Source organism: Fulmarus glacialis, unplaced genomic scaffold (assembly GCF_000690835.1).
Source record: "Fulmarus glacialis isolate BGI_N327 unplaced genomic scaffold, ASM69083v1 scaffold47127, whole genome shotgun sequence".
Classification (NCBI taxonomy): Eukaryota; Metazoa; Chordata; class Aves; order Procellariiformes; family Procellariidae; genus Fulmarus; species Fulmarus glacialis.
In genome coordinates this window covers 1-16,922 of record NW_009224767.1, presented here as the reverse complement: position 1 = coordinate 16,922, position 16,922 = coordinate 1, and the positions used below count along the sequence as shown (strand labels likewise).

General features: G+C 45.2%; 1 protein-coding gene across 1 annotated transcript; it reads left to right on the top strand.

Moving 5' to 3' along the window:
- The first annotated feature begins 292 nt into the window (after window positions 1-292).
- On the top strand, window positions 293-11,300 carry LOC104079993 (3 beta-hydroxysteroid dehydrogenase/Delta 5-->4-isomerase-like). The gene is made up of 3 exons (XM_009582230.1): window positions 293-509; window positions 6,203-6,367; window positions 10,307-11,300. The coding sequence occupies exons 1-3, from the start codon at window positions 356-358 to the stop codon at window positions 11,119-11,121; spliced, it is 1,134 nt and encodes a 377-aa protein (XP_009580525.1). The 5' UTR covers window positions 293-355; the 3' UTR covers window positions 11,122-11,300.
- Window positions 11,301-16,922: the final 5,622 nt, after the last annotated feature.

Sequence of the window (16,922 nt, the reverse complement as noted above, 5' to 3'; positions counted from 1 at the left end):
ATTGAGGCAGACTTTTGTGGGGTTTGTTTGGCATTGAAGTTGATTTTGAGCATTTTCAGATTTGTTAATTTCTGTAGTTTGTAATAGTTTGTAAACAGTTTTTTCTTTGCATGGAAAAATGCGTAGGCTACTTCTGAATAGGAATAGCTAGCAAAAGCAAAACATGTTTTAAAAATTGTTGTTTAATGTAGGGGTTAGAGTTTGTTTTCCAGCAGTCTCTCCTTCTGGTAACACCCTTTGATTTGTAAAGACTCCAGAGGTTGACGTCGTGTGTTCATTTCCTCAGGCAGGAGGTGAACCAGCCGGTCTAAGCTCAAGAGACAGCCAGTTCGCCACCGAGGAGCAACCCAGCGCAATGTCCCTGGCTGGGGTAAGCTGTCTGGTGACAGGAGCAGGAGGATTTCTTGGCCAGAGGATTGTCCGCTTGCTGTTGGAAGAAGAGGAGGCACTGGCTGAGATCCGACTGCTGGACAAAGCCTTTAGCAATGAAGCACTCGGGAGATTTGGAAGTAAGTACCATCTCGTGAGGACTGTGTGTTGTGGGTATATGTGCTGTTGTCTCTCATGGATAGCTTGGAAGTCTTTATCTCTCATCCAAACCAACTTTGCAGATAGAGGTTTTATTTCAAGGAAGTCTTGCTTTATCTTTCCCTCTTCCTCCAGCACAGAAATCAGACATAAAACATAAAAGCAAGAGTTTTCTTTGCCAGACTCTGAGTCCTATATACTGTTCATGCAGTAAACAGACTGCCTTCAACCTGACTTCTATTACACCAAAACCCACAGAGCAAAATTAGTGCAAAAATCTCACACTTTTGCTTGGGGGAAAGGAAAACGCAAGCATTGCTCTACTGGGGTTGGGGGGGCAGTGTAACCCAGAGCATCCTGTCCTGGGCTCTGACGTGCTAGGCTAGAAGGCAGTGGCAAAGTTGTGGGTGCAAATGCTGATGGTTTTCTTCAACCTGTGATTAGTTTGGCTAATAGTGATCTTCTGGCTGAGAGTTGTGATGAGGTATCTTAAAAATTTGTTGTTATTATTACTATTATCGCAGTTGCCTGGAGAGCAGAACGCTTTTGTGCTATGCACAGAAGAGACAGGACCCATTTGCAAAGGGCAAGTAAGGACTGGCTTCTTGAATGGACTGGAGACAGCACAAATGAGTAATATGCCCAGTGCCAGAAACGGTCTGTGGCGGGGAAAGCAGCTCAGGGTATTATATTTTAAATGTCCCATTTCCTGGGATCCTGAACACATCTATAAAAAGGCATGTAGGAACCTAAATTCAATCAAGTTCTTCAGTGCCTACATCACATTTACTTGACAATGCTTTCCTCCATCACATCTTAACCTCAAGACTAATCTTCCTCTATACAGGCAACTACATGGGAACCCTTATGGAATATCCCCATACAATTTGCTAAAGAGCCACAGTCTTTCTATAAATCATTTCAATGTCATCAAAGAATAGTAACAGTGCACCATAAACCTGGTGCAAATTGCACAAGCCTTTAGGATGGTTTTATACAACTCGGACTTCCTCCTCATTAAATCTCATTCAGCATTTCACTGAGGATTTGCTAGATGCCTTTGAGCCTTGCAGCAGCCCTTCCTGCTCTGATTTCCAGGCAGTTCCTGCAGTGACAGAACCTGCAGCTGCAGTAGGCTGAAGCGCTTGCAGCAGCAGGAGCGTGTGTGGTTTAGCACTGATGCAGCAGGCCAGCGACAGAAGCATCTGCGCTGCTTTGGGCCAGGAGAGCTTTGTGGGGATAACGGAGCTTCCTGGGGAGTGAAAACGACTGTTTGTGTGAGCGCAATCTTGGCTGGGCAGCAGCAAAGGTTTCGCTATTCCTTTTTTCTTAATAGGAAAGCTCTAGGACCTCTTTCCTTATCCTCCCTCCCTCCTCCATTGTTTTTTTCCTGTTCCTATTCTTCCAACGTTCCTGCTGCCTATCTGCCCACCACAGGAGAAAGGGAAAAATCAGTTGTCAGAGCTTTTTTCCCCCCCCCAAACAGGTAGTAGGAACAAGAGGCTGGCATTTCAGATGTGTCTGAACTGCCTTGAGGCCCTGCATTTTGACTGGCAGTCCCTCTGTCCATATCAGCCTCTATAGCTACAGTTCTTCCAAGTGTCCTGCTAGTGCTTGTGCTTGGGACTACCTGAAATATTTTCCTGCCATTCCCTTTCAAGCCCTTCTCTAGCACAGTGACTCCTATTCCAAATGCAGGGCTCCTGCAAAAACTGTGGGGCTTTTACTTGCTTGCATATGTGGTTTGAATTTCTTGAATAGCCAGAAACAGAGCTGCGTGGTTTTCTTTCTCACTAAGTTCTTGAGCATCTTTTACTTGCAGTATCTTTGCAGAGTCAGGGCTGTGGGTAGTAAGACAGAGGAGCATGTGCAAGTTACAGCTCTTTGTGCCAGGAGACACTCAGGGACACAACTGTGGGGCTTTTACTTGCTTGCATATGTGGTTTGAATTTCTTGAATAGCCAGAAACAGAGCTGCGTGGTTTTCTTTCTCACTAAGTTCTTGAGCATCTTTTACTTGCAGTATCTTTGCAGAGTCAGGGCTGTGGGTAGTAAGACAGAGGAGCATGTGCAAGTTACAGCTCTTTGTGCCAGGAGACACTCAGGGACACTTTTGTCCAAATGAGACCTTGACCATCGCACTCAGTCTGCGTAAAACAATGGCATCTGCGGTCTTCCACAGCCCTAAGGAGTCCAGGGTGATCCAATCAATGTCAGGCGGTGTGAGCTGGAGTCTACCCAGTTACACGGTGTGGTTGAGAATAAACGTCACGTTGAACATGGTAGTTTGGTGCCTTGGGTTTCCTACCTCCCATCTCCACTTCAAATTTATCTTTCTGCCTTTCCTGTGCTTCCACTTACGCAGTTCTTTTTTTGTTCACTATTGCACTGGCACTTCTGGAAAAGTTGGAAACTCCTAGGTTGTTCTCAAGAGGATTTCTTACTATTTCGAAGTACTGACTCCCCCTTGTCTCATCCCTCTGTACATCTCCCCACTCTCCCCCGAACGCTCATTTCATATCATTTTTCAGAGACAGATATTTATAGATTGTGTGATGCTTGAGCATTCAGTGGTTTTGCACTGCTAACCCAGTACTGCTCCAAAGTAGAAGGAAAGTAGAGGAAGAAGGAATGTTGTTCTTTTTCCAGGACTTTTGCTAGGGGAAAGTTCCTGCTCTGGGAAACTTCCTCCTGGATTTTTGCTCAACATTGCAGACATTCATTTGCCTTTATCACTGCATTCAAAACAGAAAGGCAGAGTAGCAACAGAACATCCTAGTAGCTGAAATGGGAACAGAATAAACATTGCAGCTTCCCTGGGCCAAAGAAGCCAATAAATTGCTTTACCCCTTATAAATGAAAATAAGATGCAATTTTTAATTTTCTCCTGTGAATACACAAAGTGGACCATTTTAATGAAGCATCCAGTTAACCAGGAAAGTGGAGGTCTCTCATGAGGAATGCCATTCCCCACCATCCACCCCACAGCTGTTAGGACCTCTGAAGGTCCTCTGAAGAGGACTAAGAAATTTAAGCTAAGTCTCACAGACGTTGCTGTTTGCTTGAACTTTAAACAACACATAGAAAAAACAAAGACAGTTTAGGGCAAATAGTCTGACTGGACTGCTGAGTCAGACACTGCTTACAACAGGACACTGAATTTTATTGAGTCATCATTGCATTTCCAAGCAAAAACTACCCCGTAGCAAGCAGGGAGCATTGCTTACAGTTCAAAGGACACAGAAACCATTGGTGAAGTAGAAGCAGCTTTCCCACTGGGTAGGTACTTTCTCATAATCACTGTATGGAAAAATGGAGAGCTGAGTTGAATTTATTCTTTTCCTCCCCCTTCCACCTGACACACACGTGCTTTTTTGATGCCTGGGCAATGGTTTGTGCAGATGGAAATCAAGTTTCTCTCTGCTGTCCATCGCAGACTGAAACCACTGTCTGTCAGTCATTTCTTCTTTCCTCTCTCTGCTTCCAAGCTCACCCATAGTTTTCCTCTTCCCCCAGAGCAAAACAAGATCAATGTGCTGATTCTTGACATCTAGCTGATGCTGGTAAAGTGAACAAGTCCCATATTGTATTTACCACGGCAACTTCTGCTGGCTAAAGTGGAATGGAGGAGCAGCTCTCCTGCCTCATATCACACACACAACTTAAATTGCAAGGCACAAAGCAGCTAGACAGCAGCTTTCTAGTGACTGATACCAACTATCCCTGTGATCAGGTTTAAAAGGGACAGATATCTTTTGTATTTTTCCTGAAAGCTTTGATTTGCATGTGTAAAAACTTCCATTTTCCTAACTCCTGCCCAGGCAGAGTGACCATTCTGAAGGGGCCACATGTCAGAATTTACATTGTGAAAACCATGTATTTCAATCCTTTGGATTACTGTAACCCCACAAAGCCTTACTCATGGAGAACATCAACCTAAGGGCTGTACAAAGACTAATGTTTATTAGAGCAAATCTAACTGCCAGGTGCTTAAGAAAAAGCCTAGCCCCATAGTCTGACACTTTTGCATCCATACAAGTAGAGGTCAGTGTAAACCTTCTGGAAACGGAGCCCTAGAAAAAGAATGCACTCTGTAAAATAAAAGACCATAAGAGAGCATGAGGCAGTGACTGTGCTGGGAGGGCAGTAACTCCAGATTTAGTAACAGTTTTGTAAATGTTTCACAAATTTCACATCTCAGACCAACTGACTGTGATGAAAATAAAAAACCCTCAAACCTGTTGCATCAGAATATATTCTGTTGCATCAGAATAATCGTTAAATTAATACAGGATTACATTCTAGTGTGCTACAGAGATAATGAGATAAAACCATTTTAAAAAATACTCCCACTTAGTTCCAGATCGCAGCAGCTGTCTTTCTTAGTCTCTCTAGTGTCTCTCCATTAAAGACATGGGATGAAATACTGCCTGCTTTGGAGCTGCTGACAAAGCACTAGGATACATGAGATTTCAGTCACAGCTGAGGCTAAAAGCTGTATAAATTAATCAGGTTCTTCTCTTATCTAAAATGGGCATTTGATTATGCTGGAAGAAGACAGAGGGCCTGCCTGTGCTGCAGAGTCCCTGTGCCTGGGGAGCCCTCTAGTGCAGCCACAGCAGCGGCTCGCGAGAGGACTTGCTGTAATGACACCACGTCCTAAAAAGCTATAAGGCATGCCGAGAAAGTCCTCTCCTCTCCCATGGCATAGCTGCAGCCAGGCCAGCAGATTTCCCAGGACAGCAGCATCACCTCAGAGTGTAAATTTCTCCAGGTGAGCATCCTATGCTGGCTCAATTTTGTTAGTGTAGTTCTGGGCTGTATAAGGATGCTTCTGCCCAGCAAAACTTAGGGGAAGGACGGCTCTGAGACCTAGGACTGCACCAGAGTCACATACATTAGCTGCTGGGGAGGGACGGGGCTTAAAAAGCAGGAGTTAAAGCAAGTCAGAGCTGAGGTAGCTCAGGAGAGCAGCCTTGAGAGTTCAGATTTGGACCAGAAAGATGTGCATGCTAAAAATGACCCCACAGCACAGATGCTGAAATGGAGCCAGAGCTAGAGTTAGAAGAGGCACAGTAAGTCCTGGCCGAGGTACATAAAAAAGATGTGTCAGAACTGTAAGTAATGTATTAGAAGAGCTGCAATATGGGCAAGGTCAAGGGGCAGAAAATAGGTGTGAACACAGCTCTGTGCACACATGCTGTGGGTGGAGAGAGATCATTCATCACCTTGAAGACAGGAGCATGCAGTGCTGGCTGTTCGGTATACTTGGGTTAACACTTTTATAAATAGCCAGTCACCAGAACATGCATAGCTAAAGCTACTCCCCCTGTGAACTTTAAAATAGTCACACCTGAAGGAAGCTTCAGGCCCTTGCTAGCAGTGGGAAAGATTTCTCTTAAAAAAAAAAAAGAACACACCATGTTGAATATTGGCTCCAAAAATACGGTAGGTAATGCAACATAGACTTCTGTAGCACTGTAACTAGCGCTTGACAATACAGTCATTGGAAAACGCCTTCTGCTTTGCCAGCCTTAAAATATCGCTCCCCTGCCTGGGCGGTCAGCACCTCCCAGGCGCAGCGTCAGCACCCACACAGCCCTTCACCACTCCTTTCAGTGCTGCTCTTAGGATGCCCGTAAGATCTGCTGCTTTGTTTTCTGCTGCCCTTGCAGAGTTCCAGGGTAAGACTGAGGTGAAAATCCTGGAAGGGGACATCCGAGATGCGACGTTCCTGCACCGCGCCTGTCAGGGCGTCTCCCTCGTCATCCACACAGCTTCCATCATTGATACCTTGGGCCTCATAGAGAAGCAGCTGCTCTGGGACGTCAATGTAACAGGTGAGCAGGTGAAGCACCTTTCTCAAACCCATGTCTACTACGTCCTGATCATCACCTGCTCAGGAAAGGGAGCACCTGACCTCTTCTTTTGAGCCAGATGAACGGGGTTGTTCTGCATCTTGCACAGCCACACCTGTGAGTGCAAAGCACGCGTATGTGCAGCCCTATGCAGCTCTGGCCCTCTCCACACCCAGCGTGCACCGGTCTTCCACTGCAGGGCACTGCAGGATCATTCACTCCTGTCAGCACTCACACGTGCCCATCCCGAGATCTGCACAGGCTCTGCCTTCGGTGGCGACAGCCACAATCCCATGCTCAGTGGACCTTTCTGGAAGCAATTCACCTCTGAAATCCCAACGCGCATTTGAGAAAATCGGTTCTTATTCTCCCTCCCCATGTAGCATCACTGCCTGTGTACATTTTTTAATTTTTACAAACGCTAGAGACTTTGGCTACAATTACAACAAACTTGCATTGCTAACGTCCCAGACCCTGTGGCTCTCTGCTTCCTGTTCTTTTTCTTCCTCCTCTTCTCCTTTTCCTCCCATTTGCCATTATGTCTGTGTGTGCATGAATGCAGTTCAGACAGAGGAGCTCCCACTTGAGCTTATAATTAAAATTCCTCCAATAAACTCAAGGCTATGGGAGGGAGGGCTTTCAGTGACGTCTCATTCAGTGACGGTATCTCCCTTTCTACTATGGAGCCCCTGTTCCTCATGAAAAGATCAGATAAAAGGGGAAGGTTTTGGTTTAGAAATGGCCTGTGTGGCAACAGTTGCTGGGAAATTTAAATATATTTCCTAAAAGAACAACTTCATCCGCCTCCCTCCGATCCCAAAACCCTCTATGCCTTTCAGAGAACTGATACTGCCTAACCTGCATGCACACTGACCTCCCTGGCTGTGTTGCTTCAGCTCCTTGGTGAGGATTTGGGGAAGATATTCTTATTTACATGAATAGTTTTTCTGGTCCTTTGTTCCTCTCTGTCAATGATACAGGGCTTCTTCACAGAAAAGTAAGGAACATATTTCTACAGGCACCACTTTTATAAATATTGGCTACTCACCAGTGTTCAGAGCAAGAGAGCGTTCTTTATAGCTGAGTTGTCTCTTACACGCACCTTAAAAACAGTGGGATGGCATTTTGGTTGTTTTAGCCTGGCTCACTGCCTGAAAATTCAGCTTGCAGATCCTTTCATTTCTGGTCAGTCAAAGCCACAAATTGACAGTGACCACAAATTAGAGCCCAGAGGGCAGCTTCTTAGGTCCCTGCCAGGAGGGAAGAGCAGAAAGGCAAGCTCCTGTAAACCTGTGCATTGGGTAGCGTGAAAAATAAATACACAGGGGTGGTAGTTCAGAAAGAGGATTTGTAAAGCTCGCTCTCTATGAACGTACTCCTGCTACAATCTGTTTTTCACAGCAGAATGTGTTGCCTAAACCCATGGGAAAAACAAAACAAAACAAAACAAAAAACCAAACAAATATTAAAAAGCATTCCCAAAAGCAGAAAGCTCTCTAGCTCTGAGCTGGAGTCAGAGCTAGAGAGTTTATTTAAGTCTGTCCCATTGTTCCTTTCGGCAGGTTTCGACTTAGGCACAAAGTATCTAGGTTTTCATAAATCTTTCAGATCCCCCCCGACGGAGTCTGCCTGTGTGTGAAAAAAGCCCACTGAGGCTTTTGAGGGTTAGCTGATAACATTTGGTAGAATGAAAGCACACACCAGGCCTGCTCCTAGAGCAAACTGACCCTAAGGTCAGTCAGTAAATACTGCTGTCCTCTTCCCTATTTCCCTCCATTTCCACTCTGATGCTCTTCTGGCTTTCTGACCAGCCAAGACACTGCTACTTATTTCATAGACTTGCAGAATGAAAGTTTTGTTTCTCCTAGAAAACAGAACTTTTATAATATAAATGTGTCAAGGAATCAGATGTGGATGTTCACAAACCAGAACAGAAGCAAACAAGTTAAACTTGCCAGGGCTTTCCTCTGTTTCACATGCCACACAATGCCTCAGAGCAAAAATATCCTTTTGGGAAGGGAAGGGAAGCAAATTTTTAGGAGGAAGGGAATTAAGAAAATAATTAAATATAATCCAAACAAAAGTACCCTCTGTGAATCAGATCCTCAGCCAGAAGGGCTTTGTGTGCAAGCAAAACTTGGAGACTGGCTCCATGGAAGATTTACTTTATTACATGCTATGTGAAGGATGCTCTAATTCCTATTATTGTAAGAACCTTTTCATTTTTTACAAATTTGATTTGCAAATAAAACACATTTTATTTGGGTGAAATTGATCTTGAACAGATACCAACTGCCAAGATAATTCTATGTTTGCTTTTTTTAAAACTTGCTATCTCATTTGATTTTATCTAGCCCTTCTGCACTTTATTACTTACCCTCACTTTCTAAACAGCATTGATGGCAGGAATTAAGCTATTAATTTTTAAAAGAATATATTTTATTAATTAATTAATTTTCCAGATGACCCTGGCTTGTGTGTCACCTAAACATAGTGACTTGCATGAACTCACTTTTCACGTGAATTTATTCCTGGCTGTGTAACCTTTTTTTCTTTGCACTTCTTTAGTGTTTCTTAAAGCCTCATCCTCATTTTATTTCAACTTCTTTCTTTTTCTTGTTCAAGCTTGAAAAAGGAATTTTGGTGTCCTAACAATATTCAGTTCAATAATTCTTCCCATTCTTCACTCATTAATGGGTCCATATTTTGCTGCCAATATTCCTTGGTCCTCTGAACCTCTTTTATTCGTTATATTCTCTTTAGCAACGCTAGCCTGCTCTGCATTGTGCTGCCTTCAGTTGTAACAGACTGAGCAGACTTGTTAGATCATTAATGTGCCTCACTGCTAGTGTTTGATTTTATCCTCTAGATTTTAGGCCACACCCTTCTGATATCATATCAGTCATACTGGTTTAATGTTCCTTTGCCAAAGACACTTTCAAATATCTTTGAGCTGTATCTTGTATTCCAAAATCACTGGCCCTTTCACACATAATCTTTCTCATTACACCATGCACAACAAATAAGGCAATTTTTGCCCCAAAGCTCAGAAGAAAAAGAAAAGAGTCTACTTGTAATTAAAACAACCCAATTTATTAAAATATTTATTTTCCACTTGAATGTGCTTTCCTAGCTTAACCCTCTTGGCTACTTGAAAGACCTTGAACTCGCCAGTTTACCTCTGTTCTCCTTGATGAAAGGATTATAATAGGATTTTAAAAGTAAGAAATCCTGTATTATTGCAAATAAAATCCAGAATATGCAAAAAAAGGAGGCATACATACACAGTCATCACTTTGCTCACTGCACTTTACGATTTTTGACTACGTAGTATCGTGCATTGTTCTGACATAAGATCTTTCTCCTCAAGCCCTCCTCCAAAGCCAATTGAATGGTGGATAGACTCCCACTGGGTGAAGCTGATTTTGGAGCAAACCTTCAGGTCCCACATTAATTCTGTCCATGCTTAGCAAACTACCCAAGAGCATCCTCAAGCCTGAAAAGCAGGGGCTTCAGCATACAGGGTGGATGGTACCTAATGAGAGGGGCAGCTTCTGAAGGTTCCGTGCCTTAAGCCAAGTCAATCCAACAGGTACAAGCCCCCGAACCTGCGGTCAGTGTCCATGCTAGCCTAAGCAAGAGCAAAATTTGATTCATGGCATAAAAATCCCCACAACGTGCAATTAAGACCAAGTGTTCATCCTTGTTTAACTCCGGCAGGTGCACTGATACCACTCAAATACAGATTCAGAGCAGTTTCAGTTTCATTGAACATGCTGCCCAGTTCAGGACAGCATTCTTCCAGCTGCAGAGAGGGGAGATCTGGCCAAGCTCAGGCCAGAGATGCTGTTTCTGATCTAAAAAGCCCACTTTTCCCTGCTTGGAGAGCTCTAGACTGACTTGCATGTTTCTCTTTTGAAGGTACTCAGCTATTGCTGGAGGCATGTGTCCGCTGTAATGTCCAGCACTTCATATATACCAGTACCATAGAAGTGATGGGCCCAAACTGCAAAGGTGACCCAATTTTCAATGGTGATGAAGGTACAGCTTATAAGAGCGTATCAAAATCTCCTTACGCCCAGAGTAAGAGACTGGCAGAGGATTCTGTGCTGAAAGCAGATGGCCAGGTGTTAAAGGATGGTGGCACGCTGATGACTTGTGCCCTGAGATCCATGTACATTTTTGGAGAAGGATGCCCATTTCTTCAAGGTCATCTGGATAAGTGCCTGTTGAACAAAAATGTCTACCTGCGCTTCTCCGAGAAGGAGGCTTTGGTGAACCCCGTCTACGTGGGGAACATCGCCTGGGCACATGTGCAGGCAGCCAAAGCCCTGCGGGTCCCACAGAAAGCCAAGTGCATCAGGGGGCAGTTCTACTACATCTCAGATGACACTCCTCATATGAGCTATGCAGATCTAAATTATGAGCTGACCAGGGACTTGGGGTTTGGAATTGAGCCCCGGCTCCCCATGCCTCTGACAATGTTGTATTACTTCTCACTGCTGCTGGAGATCATGAGCTTCTTGCTCAGGCCCTTTGTCAGATACATCCCTTCCACCAACCGTCACCTGGTCACTCTACTGAACACCCCATTCACCTTCTCTTATAGAAAAGCACAGAAGGATTTTGGCTACATGCCTCGCTACACGTGGGAAGAGGCCAAGCAGTGCACTGGTCAGTGGATAGCCTCCATGGCCCCACAGAGAAGGGAGTACTTGAAAAGCAAGGCTGCCTAAGTCTTAAGAGGAGCTGAGACCTGGCTAAGCAAGTAGGGCCTTGAGCCAAGGAGAGCTGGGTGAACAGCAGCAGCAGATAACTACAAAGCATTTAAATGAAGACTTTGTGTAACAGCCCCCTCGTTCCGCCCACCCTCCCCGTCCCAACCCACAATAAATAAATAAAAGTGAAATGTTCATTTGTTTGTTGAGTACAGGCTGATCAGGGTAACTTTACTGTATAGTCCACATCCACTTCTACATTTTGTGCAGCACGAAGACATTCTTTTAGTAAGACTCCACACGGTCCATGGTGTGAACACGTCAGTCCTTCTTTTCACTCCACGCCACCTTTAAGGCTTTTGTAAACCACAATTCGTCCTAGAACTACGATTACACTTTACAAATATGTACTGCTCAGCTATACCCTACTCACTCAGTTCTTGCCAGCCTTACCAAACACGCAGCAGGTAGAAGCCACCTGATTGCAAAAGCTGTTACAAATCTTGCTCACTTTTTCAAGAACCTTGTCCAGTTTCGTGTGCCATTCACCTGACAGTCAAACTTGAGAGCAAATTTGGGCACTGTAAGCACTGTGAGGTGAAAAGCACAATGTAAGTGCAACATACTTTTAGTTAGGATGGTTTGTGGAGGGAGAGAAGGGGGAGATTTCGTCAGGTGAAAACTTCCTCATCCATTCTCATTTTCCTAGTTACCAATTTTGCAATAAATCAGATGGATGCCCAGCAGAACAACAGCTTCAACAAGATAAAAAGGAGAAAAATATTGCAGGACAGCCTTGGTCACTGAAGGGTTTCCATTACAGAGACAAGACATTTGTGAACACTGAGGAAAAACAAACTGCTGAAAAAAATCATGCTATTTCCAGGTTTCAGCTGGGAACAAAGGCTAACTTTAACTGATAGATGCACATGTGCTGTCCCTGTGCCCTTCTGATGGCCATGAGAGTTTCTGCAGAATGTGTAACTTGACTTTCGGGCCAAAAATGTAGGATTTGTCTGAACAAATAGATGTGATCCAGTGTTTGCTTCTTAGACATACAGCTCACTTGCTGAAAACAGCTCTAAAAGATGAGAATTTCTCTGTTATGTTCAGGATGGTGTGAACAGAAACATTTTACCTGACTCAGTACTAATGTAAATAAATCACATTTCCAGAGATGCTGGCAGCTTAAAGTCTGTGTTGAGTTTAATTATTCAGTGCCCCAGATACAAGATAGTCCCAGTGCAAATATTACCATTTTCCTTAGTAACATCTTAGGTTAATTATGTCAGATCCAAAGCAGTCGAATACCAGCCACCAGAACTTCCAGTCATATTCTGGGGACACAGAAATAAGTCTTCCAAGCTCCCATTGAATCAAGTTTTGTAAACACTCAGCAAACTAGTACTGTGGATGTGTTTTACATGTTATTGCTCCACAGATAACCATGTCAAGTTTTTCACAGTTCTCCACTGAGCAAGCAGTACTCTTAACACCTCCATTAGAGTTCCTCCCTTATTGGTGAAGAACTATCCCATGCTGAAGGAGACCCGTCCCCTGCTACACTGTAAGCTGATAACTCCTCTAGAGACTGATGGAGAGTGAGGAGGTTTGCAGCGACCTTAAAGAATAAGGGACTTGAAAATGAAATTTGGAACTGCAAACTCCTGGATAGAATCCGCACCAAGCAAACTGGTATGTGTACTGGAGTTTAAAACCAAATAAAAAACATTATTTAACACATTTTAGTTTGCTCACAGCAAACAAGCAGCACATCAGAGTGAGGATTGCTAACCAGCTGTATAACCCCAACTAGGAGACCCTCATGCCTCAACATCACATTAAAAAAAAAAAGATAGTTTTAATAAACTAACTAATTCCCCAGAGAGGCCATGATTTGGTCCAACTGATCTTATGGCAGCAGTTTACAAAGATCCTGTCCCATCCCTTTGTCCAGGAGCAAAGTCAACAGAACAGACCCATGTGCTTACGTCTCAGCTGCTCAGCGTCTCAGCATAAGCTGCAGATCACACAAAAGGGCAGCTTGGGCACATGCTGTTCTCTTGTCTTTGGTCCAACACTGGGGCGAGAAAGCTGTGACTGAAGCACCTTTCACTGTCACAGCTGCTCACTGAAGTAGGAGCCAAAGTTTCCCATTTTTCTGTTAATTGTAGAGCATTTTGAAGCAAGCTGCTGACAGTGAGCAAAGGACCAGGAACGTGGTGGCATGGAACCACCTGAGGCACAAATCTCATGTGCATCACAGACAAATAGAGAGTAATTTGGGGAGCCCTCTCTACATGTTTTTAGTAGTTGCTGTGGTCTGGACATAATTTGCTCAACCTTGTTTTTAAACAAAATATTTTATAAGCTGGGTGATTGCCCTATCCAGAAAGAGAGCCAATAAAATACGGTTTAAGATGGTCTCCTGTTCACAGGCATTTGCTGGAAGGACCAACCCCTGCTGCTTAGCTTTGCAATTAGCCCAATTGCCCGTTTGATTTTCCAGTTTTGCTTAAACCCAGGCCTCAAAATTGACCAAAATGAGGTCAAATCAATCCCACATCAGTCAGCCACTTATTACCAACGGCAGCAGTTAGGCACTCCTCATCCAGCTGCTACCAACTGCCCAAGGCACACAGGTGTGAGAAACAGTCAGTGTGCTTCTGCCTTGCTGCTGTGCCTGCTTCAAATGTGTAAGTCTGTGTCTTAACTACGGACCACTTCTAGGCCACTTAATTTCATTCATATGCCCTAAAATTTCTTTCTAAAACACTGCTAAAAACAAACCTGTTCTCTACCCAACAGGACTCTGAACTGCAGAGTAGTTCTTGGTGAGAATGATTTGCCCCTGAAGGACAGTAAGAATGCCAGGTGCAACTTGCAGACAGGTGTCATGTCTTACCTACCAGTGCTGTTAATAATCATGGCTTTATGCTAATAATTACATCTTCAGACTTCTCCATACGTGCTCTGTTCATCTCCAGATTGAGCTCCAGTTCCTGTTGAGCTCTGTTCCCCTCCCATCCTGTTCCTTTGCCCTCAGTTCCCCTTCAGTCCCCTCTGTGCATGCTCCATTGCCTTTCCAGCACTTGCGTTTTCACGCTTACCCCTTGCGTCCTCCTCTGTTCTCACTATGTTCCCCTATAGACCCCTCCATTGCTGCTCTTTTCCACTCCCCTCCCCTCCAGCTCTGCTCTGTTCCCTGCCAGTCCTCTCAGTTCATGCATCTTTCACCACCTCACAAGTAGAGAAAGATGGGCTCTGCACGTTGTGGCTGTCCCAGACAACCCAATGTCTTGCTGTCCAAAAACCTGCTTAGGGATGGAGGGAAACCAGGAACACAGAAGAGTGGGGTTTGCTCTAACCCCAAGGCCCAGCTGCCTCCCCTGGGCACTCAGGGGGAGTGCCATTTTCCCTCTGAGCCCCTTTGCCTCCCTGCCCTCACATCATCAGCACTCAAACCTCCAGGATCTCGCACTCCTGCCCTAACCCCTATACCCTACTGCCCTCCTGGGGCTTCAGGAATGCAGGTGTCCAGCATCTCCCCGCTCTTTGAACAGAAGCGAAGAGGAAGGCAGCGGCCAGGGAGAGGGGTGTCTCAGTGTGATCCATCCCAAAAAGCTTTGTTACCCCAGTTACCCTGGCCTCTGGGGCCACAGGCTGGCCAATGGAGAGAGCAAAAGCCAGATGTCTAGAGGGCAGGCAGAGCAGGGGACAGCTGAGACCTCAGAAGCTCAGGCATGCCATTTGTCTAGCTGTGGAGAACCAAGGAGTTTGCAGCTACTGAACTTCTGTGGAAGGTTAGTTACGAGGATCTGCAAAACTGGCCGAAGACAGCCGAGGCCTCTTCTCTTGTGGTTAGAGATGTGATGCACAGGAAAGGGAGCAGGCCTGTGTCTTAATGTTCTCATTCTGTCTAGACCTCTCTGGCGAAAATCTGTTTAGCTACAGCTCTGTTCATGCCTTCTTCCCCTTAAGCCTCACCATTCACGTTCTTTTCCCCTCCAGTCTCCTACATTATTGGCTTTTTTCTCACCAGATGGTTCCTTTCCATTCCCCTCTGTACATACTCTGTCCCTTTCCGGTTCCCTCCAGTTCTATTTCCACTTCCATTCCCCTCTGGGCCCCTCTGTTTGCAGTCTGTTTCCCTCCAGTCACCACCATTCATATTCCACTCCCTTCCAGTTGCCCGCTTGCCCTCTGTTCCTAGGCAGAAGGCTCTGAGCTGGCCATAAGCCTCCAAAATGCTCCCAAGTATATAAAATTCACACCCCTCTGAGTGCTGTGAACAGGAAGAGCCAGCAGATCAATACCTGGCTCCGCGCCTGGTGTCACCGGCAGAATTTTGGCTTTTTGATCATGGGTCGGTCTACACAACACCAGGCCTGCTGGGGACAAATGGGGTACACCTGTCTCAAATGGGCAAAACAATCTTTGCACAGGAGTTAACAGGGCTCATTGAAAGAGCTTTGAAGGGAGAGAGGGATAAAACCAGGCTCGCTAGAGGTAAGCCTCGGGGCCACACGCCAATGTTTGAGGGACAGTGTGCTAGCGAGGTCCTTCGGTCTGCCGTCTCAGTGGAGGTAGGGGAGGGAGATCCACATGGCAGCAAAGATGCAAGGGTTATGGATGTGTTAGAAGCCACGGAAGCACCTGAGAATGGTCATGTAGGAATTAGGGTTTCTCCCCACAAAAAAGTGGCAGGATCAATAGCCCAACTGAAGTGCATCTACACCAATGCACGTAGTGTGGGCAACAAACAGGAGGAGCTGGAAGCCATTGTGCAGTGGGAAAACTACGATATATAGTTTCCATCACGGAAAAATGGTGGGATGACTCACACAACTGGAGCACTGCAATGGATGGCTACAAACTCTACAAAAGGGATACGCAAGGAAGGAGATGTGGTGGGGTAGCCCTGTACGTTAGGGAGTGTTTTGTCTAGAGCTTAATGGTGGTGACAATAGGGTTGAGTGTTTATGGGTAAGAATCAGGGGGAAGGCCAACAAGGCAGATACCATGGTGGGAGTCCGTTGCAGACCACCCAACGAGGATGAAGAGGCAGACAAAATATTCTATAAGCAGCTGGGAGAAGTGTCACAATTGCTAGCCATTGTTCTCATGGGGGACTTCAACTTACCAGACGTCTGCTGGATATACAATACAGCAGAGAGGAAACAGCCTAGGAGGTTCCTGGAGTGTGTGGAAGATAACTTTCTGACACAGCTGGTGAGTGAGCCAACTAGGGAAGGCACACTGCTGGACCTGTTGTTTGTGAACAGAGAAGGACTTGTGGGTGATGTGACGGTTGGAGGCTGTCTTGGGCATAGCAATCATGAAAAGATAGGGTTTTCGATTCTCGGAGAAGTAAGGAGGGGGGTCAGCAGAACTGCTACCTTGGACTTCCAGAGGGCAGATTTTGGCCTGTTTAGGAGACTGATTGACAGAGTCCCTTGGCAGACAGTCCTGAAGGGCAAAGGAGTCCAGGAAGGTTGGACATTCTTCAAGAAGGAAATCTTAAAAGCACAGGAGCAGGCCATCCCTATGTGCCAAAAGACGAGCCCGTGGAGAAGAAGACTGGCTTGGCTGAAGAGAGAGCTTTGGCTGGAACTCAGGACAAAAAAGAGAGTTTATAACCTTTGGAAGAAGGGGCAAGCAACTCAGGAGGACTTCAGGGATGTTGTGATGTTACGCAGGGAGAAAATTAGAAGGGCCAAAGCCCAACCAGAACTTAATCTGGCTACTGCCATAAAAGACAATAAAAAACGTTTCTATAAATACATTAGCAACAAAAGGAGGGCTAAGGAGAATCTCCA

Excerpts from the sequence above, each read along its gene's own strand:
- LOC104079993 (XM_009582230.1), top strand. The coding sequence starts at position 356 with ATGTCCCTGGCTGGGGTAAGCTGTCTGGTGACAGGAGCAGGAGGATTT. Across the intron at positions 510-6,202 it reads AGCACTCGGGAGATTTGGAA|AGTTCCAGGGTAAGACTGAG; the intron begins GTAAGTACCATC and ends CTGCCCTTGCAG. Across the intron at positions 6,368-10,306 it reads CTGGGACGTCAATGTAACAG|GTACTCAGCTATTGCTGGAG; the intron begins GTGAGCAGGTGA and ends TCTCTTTTGAAG.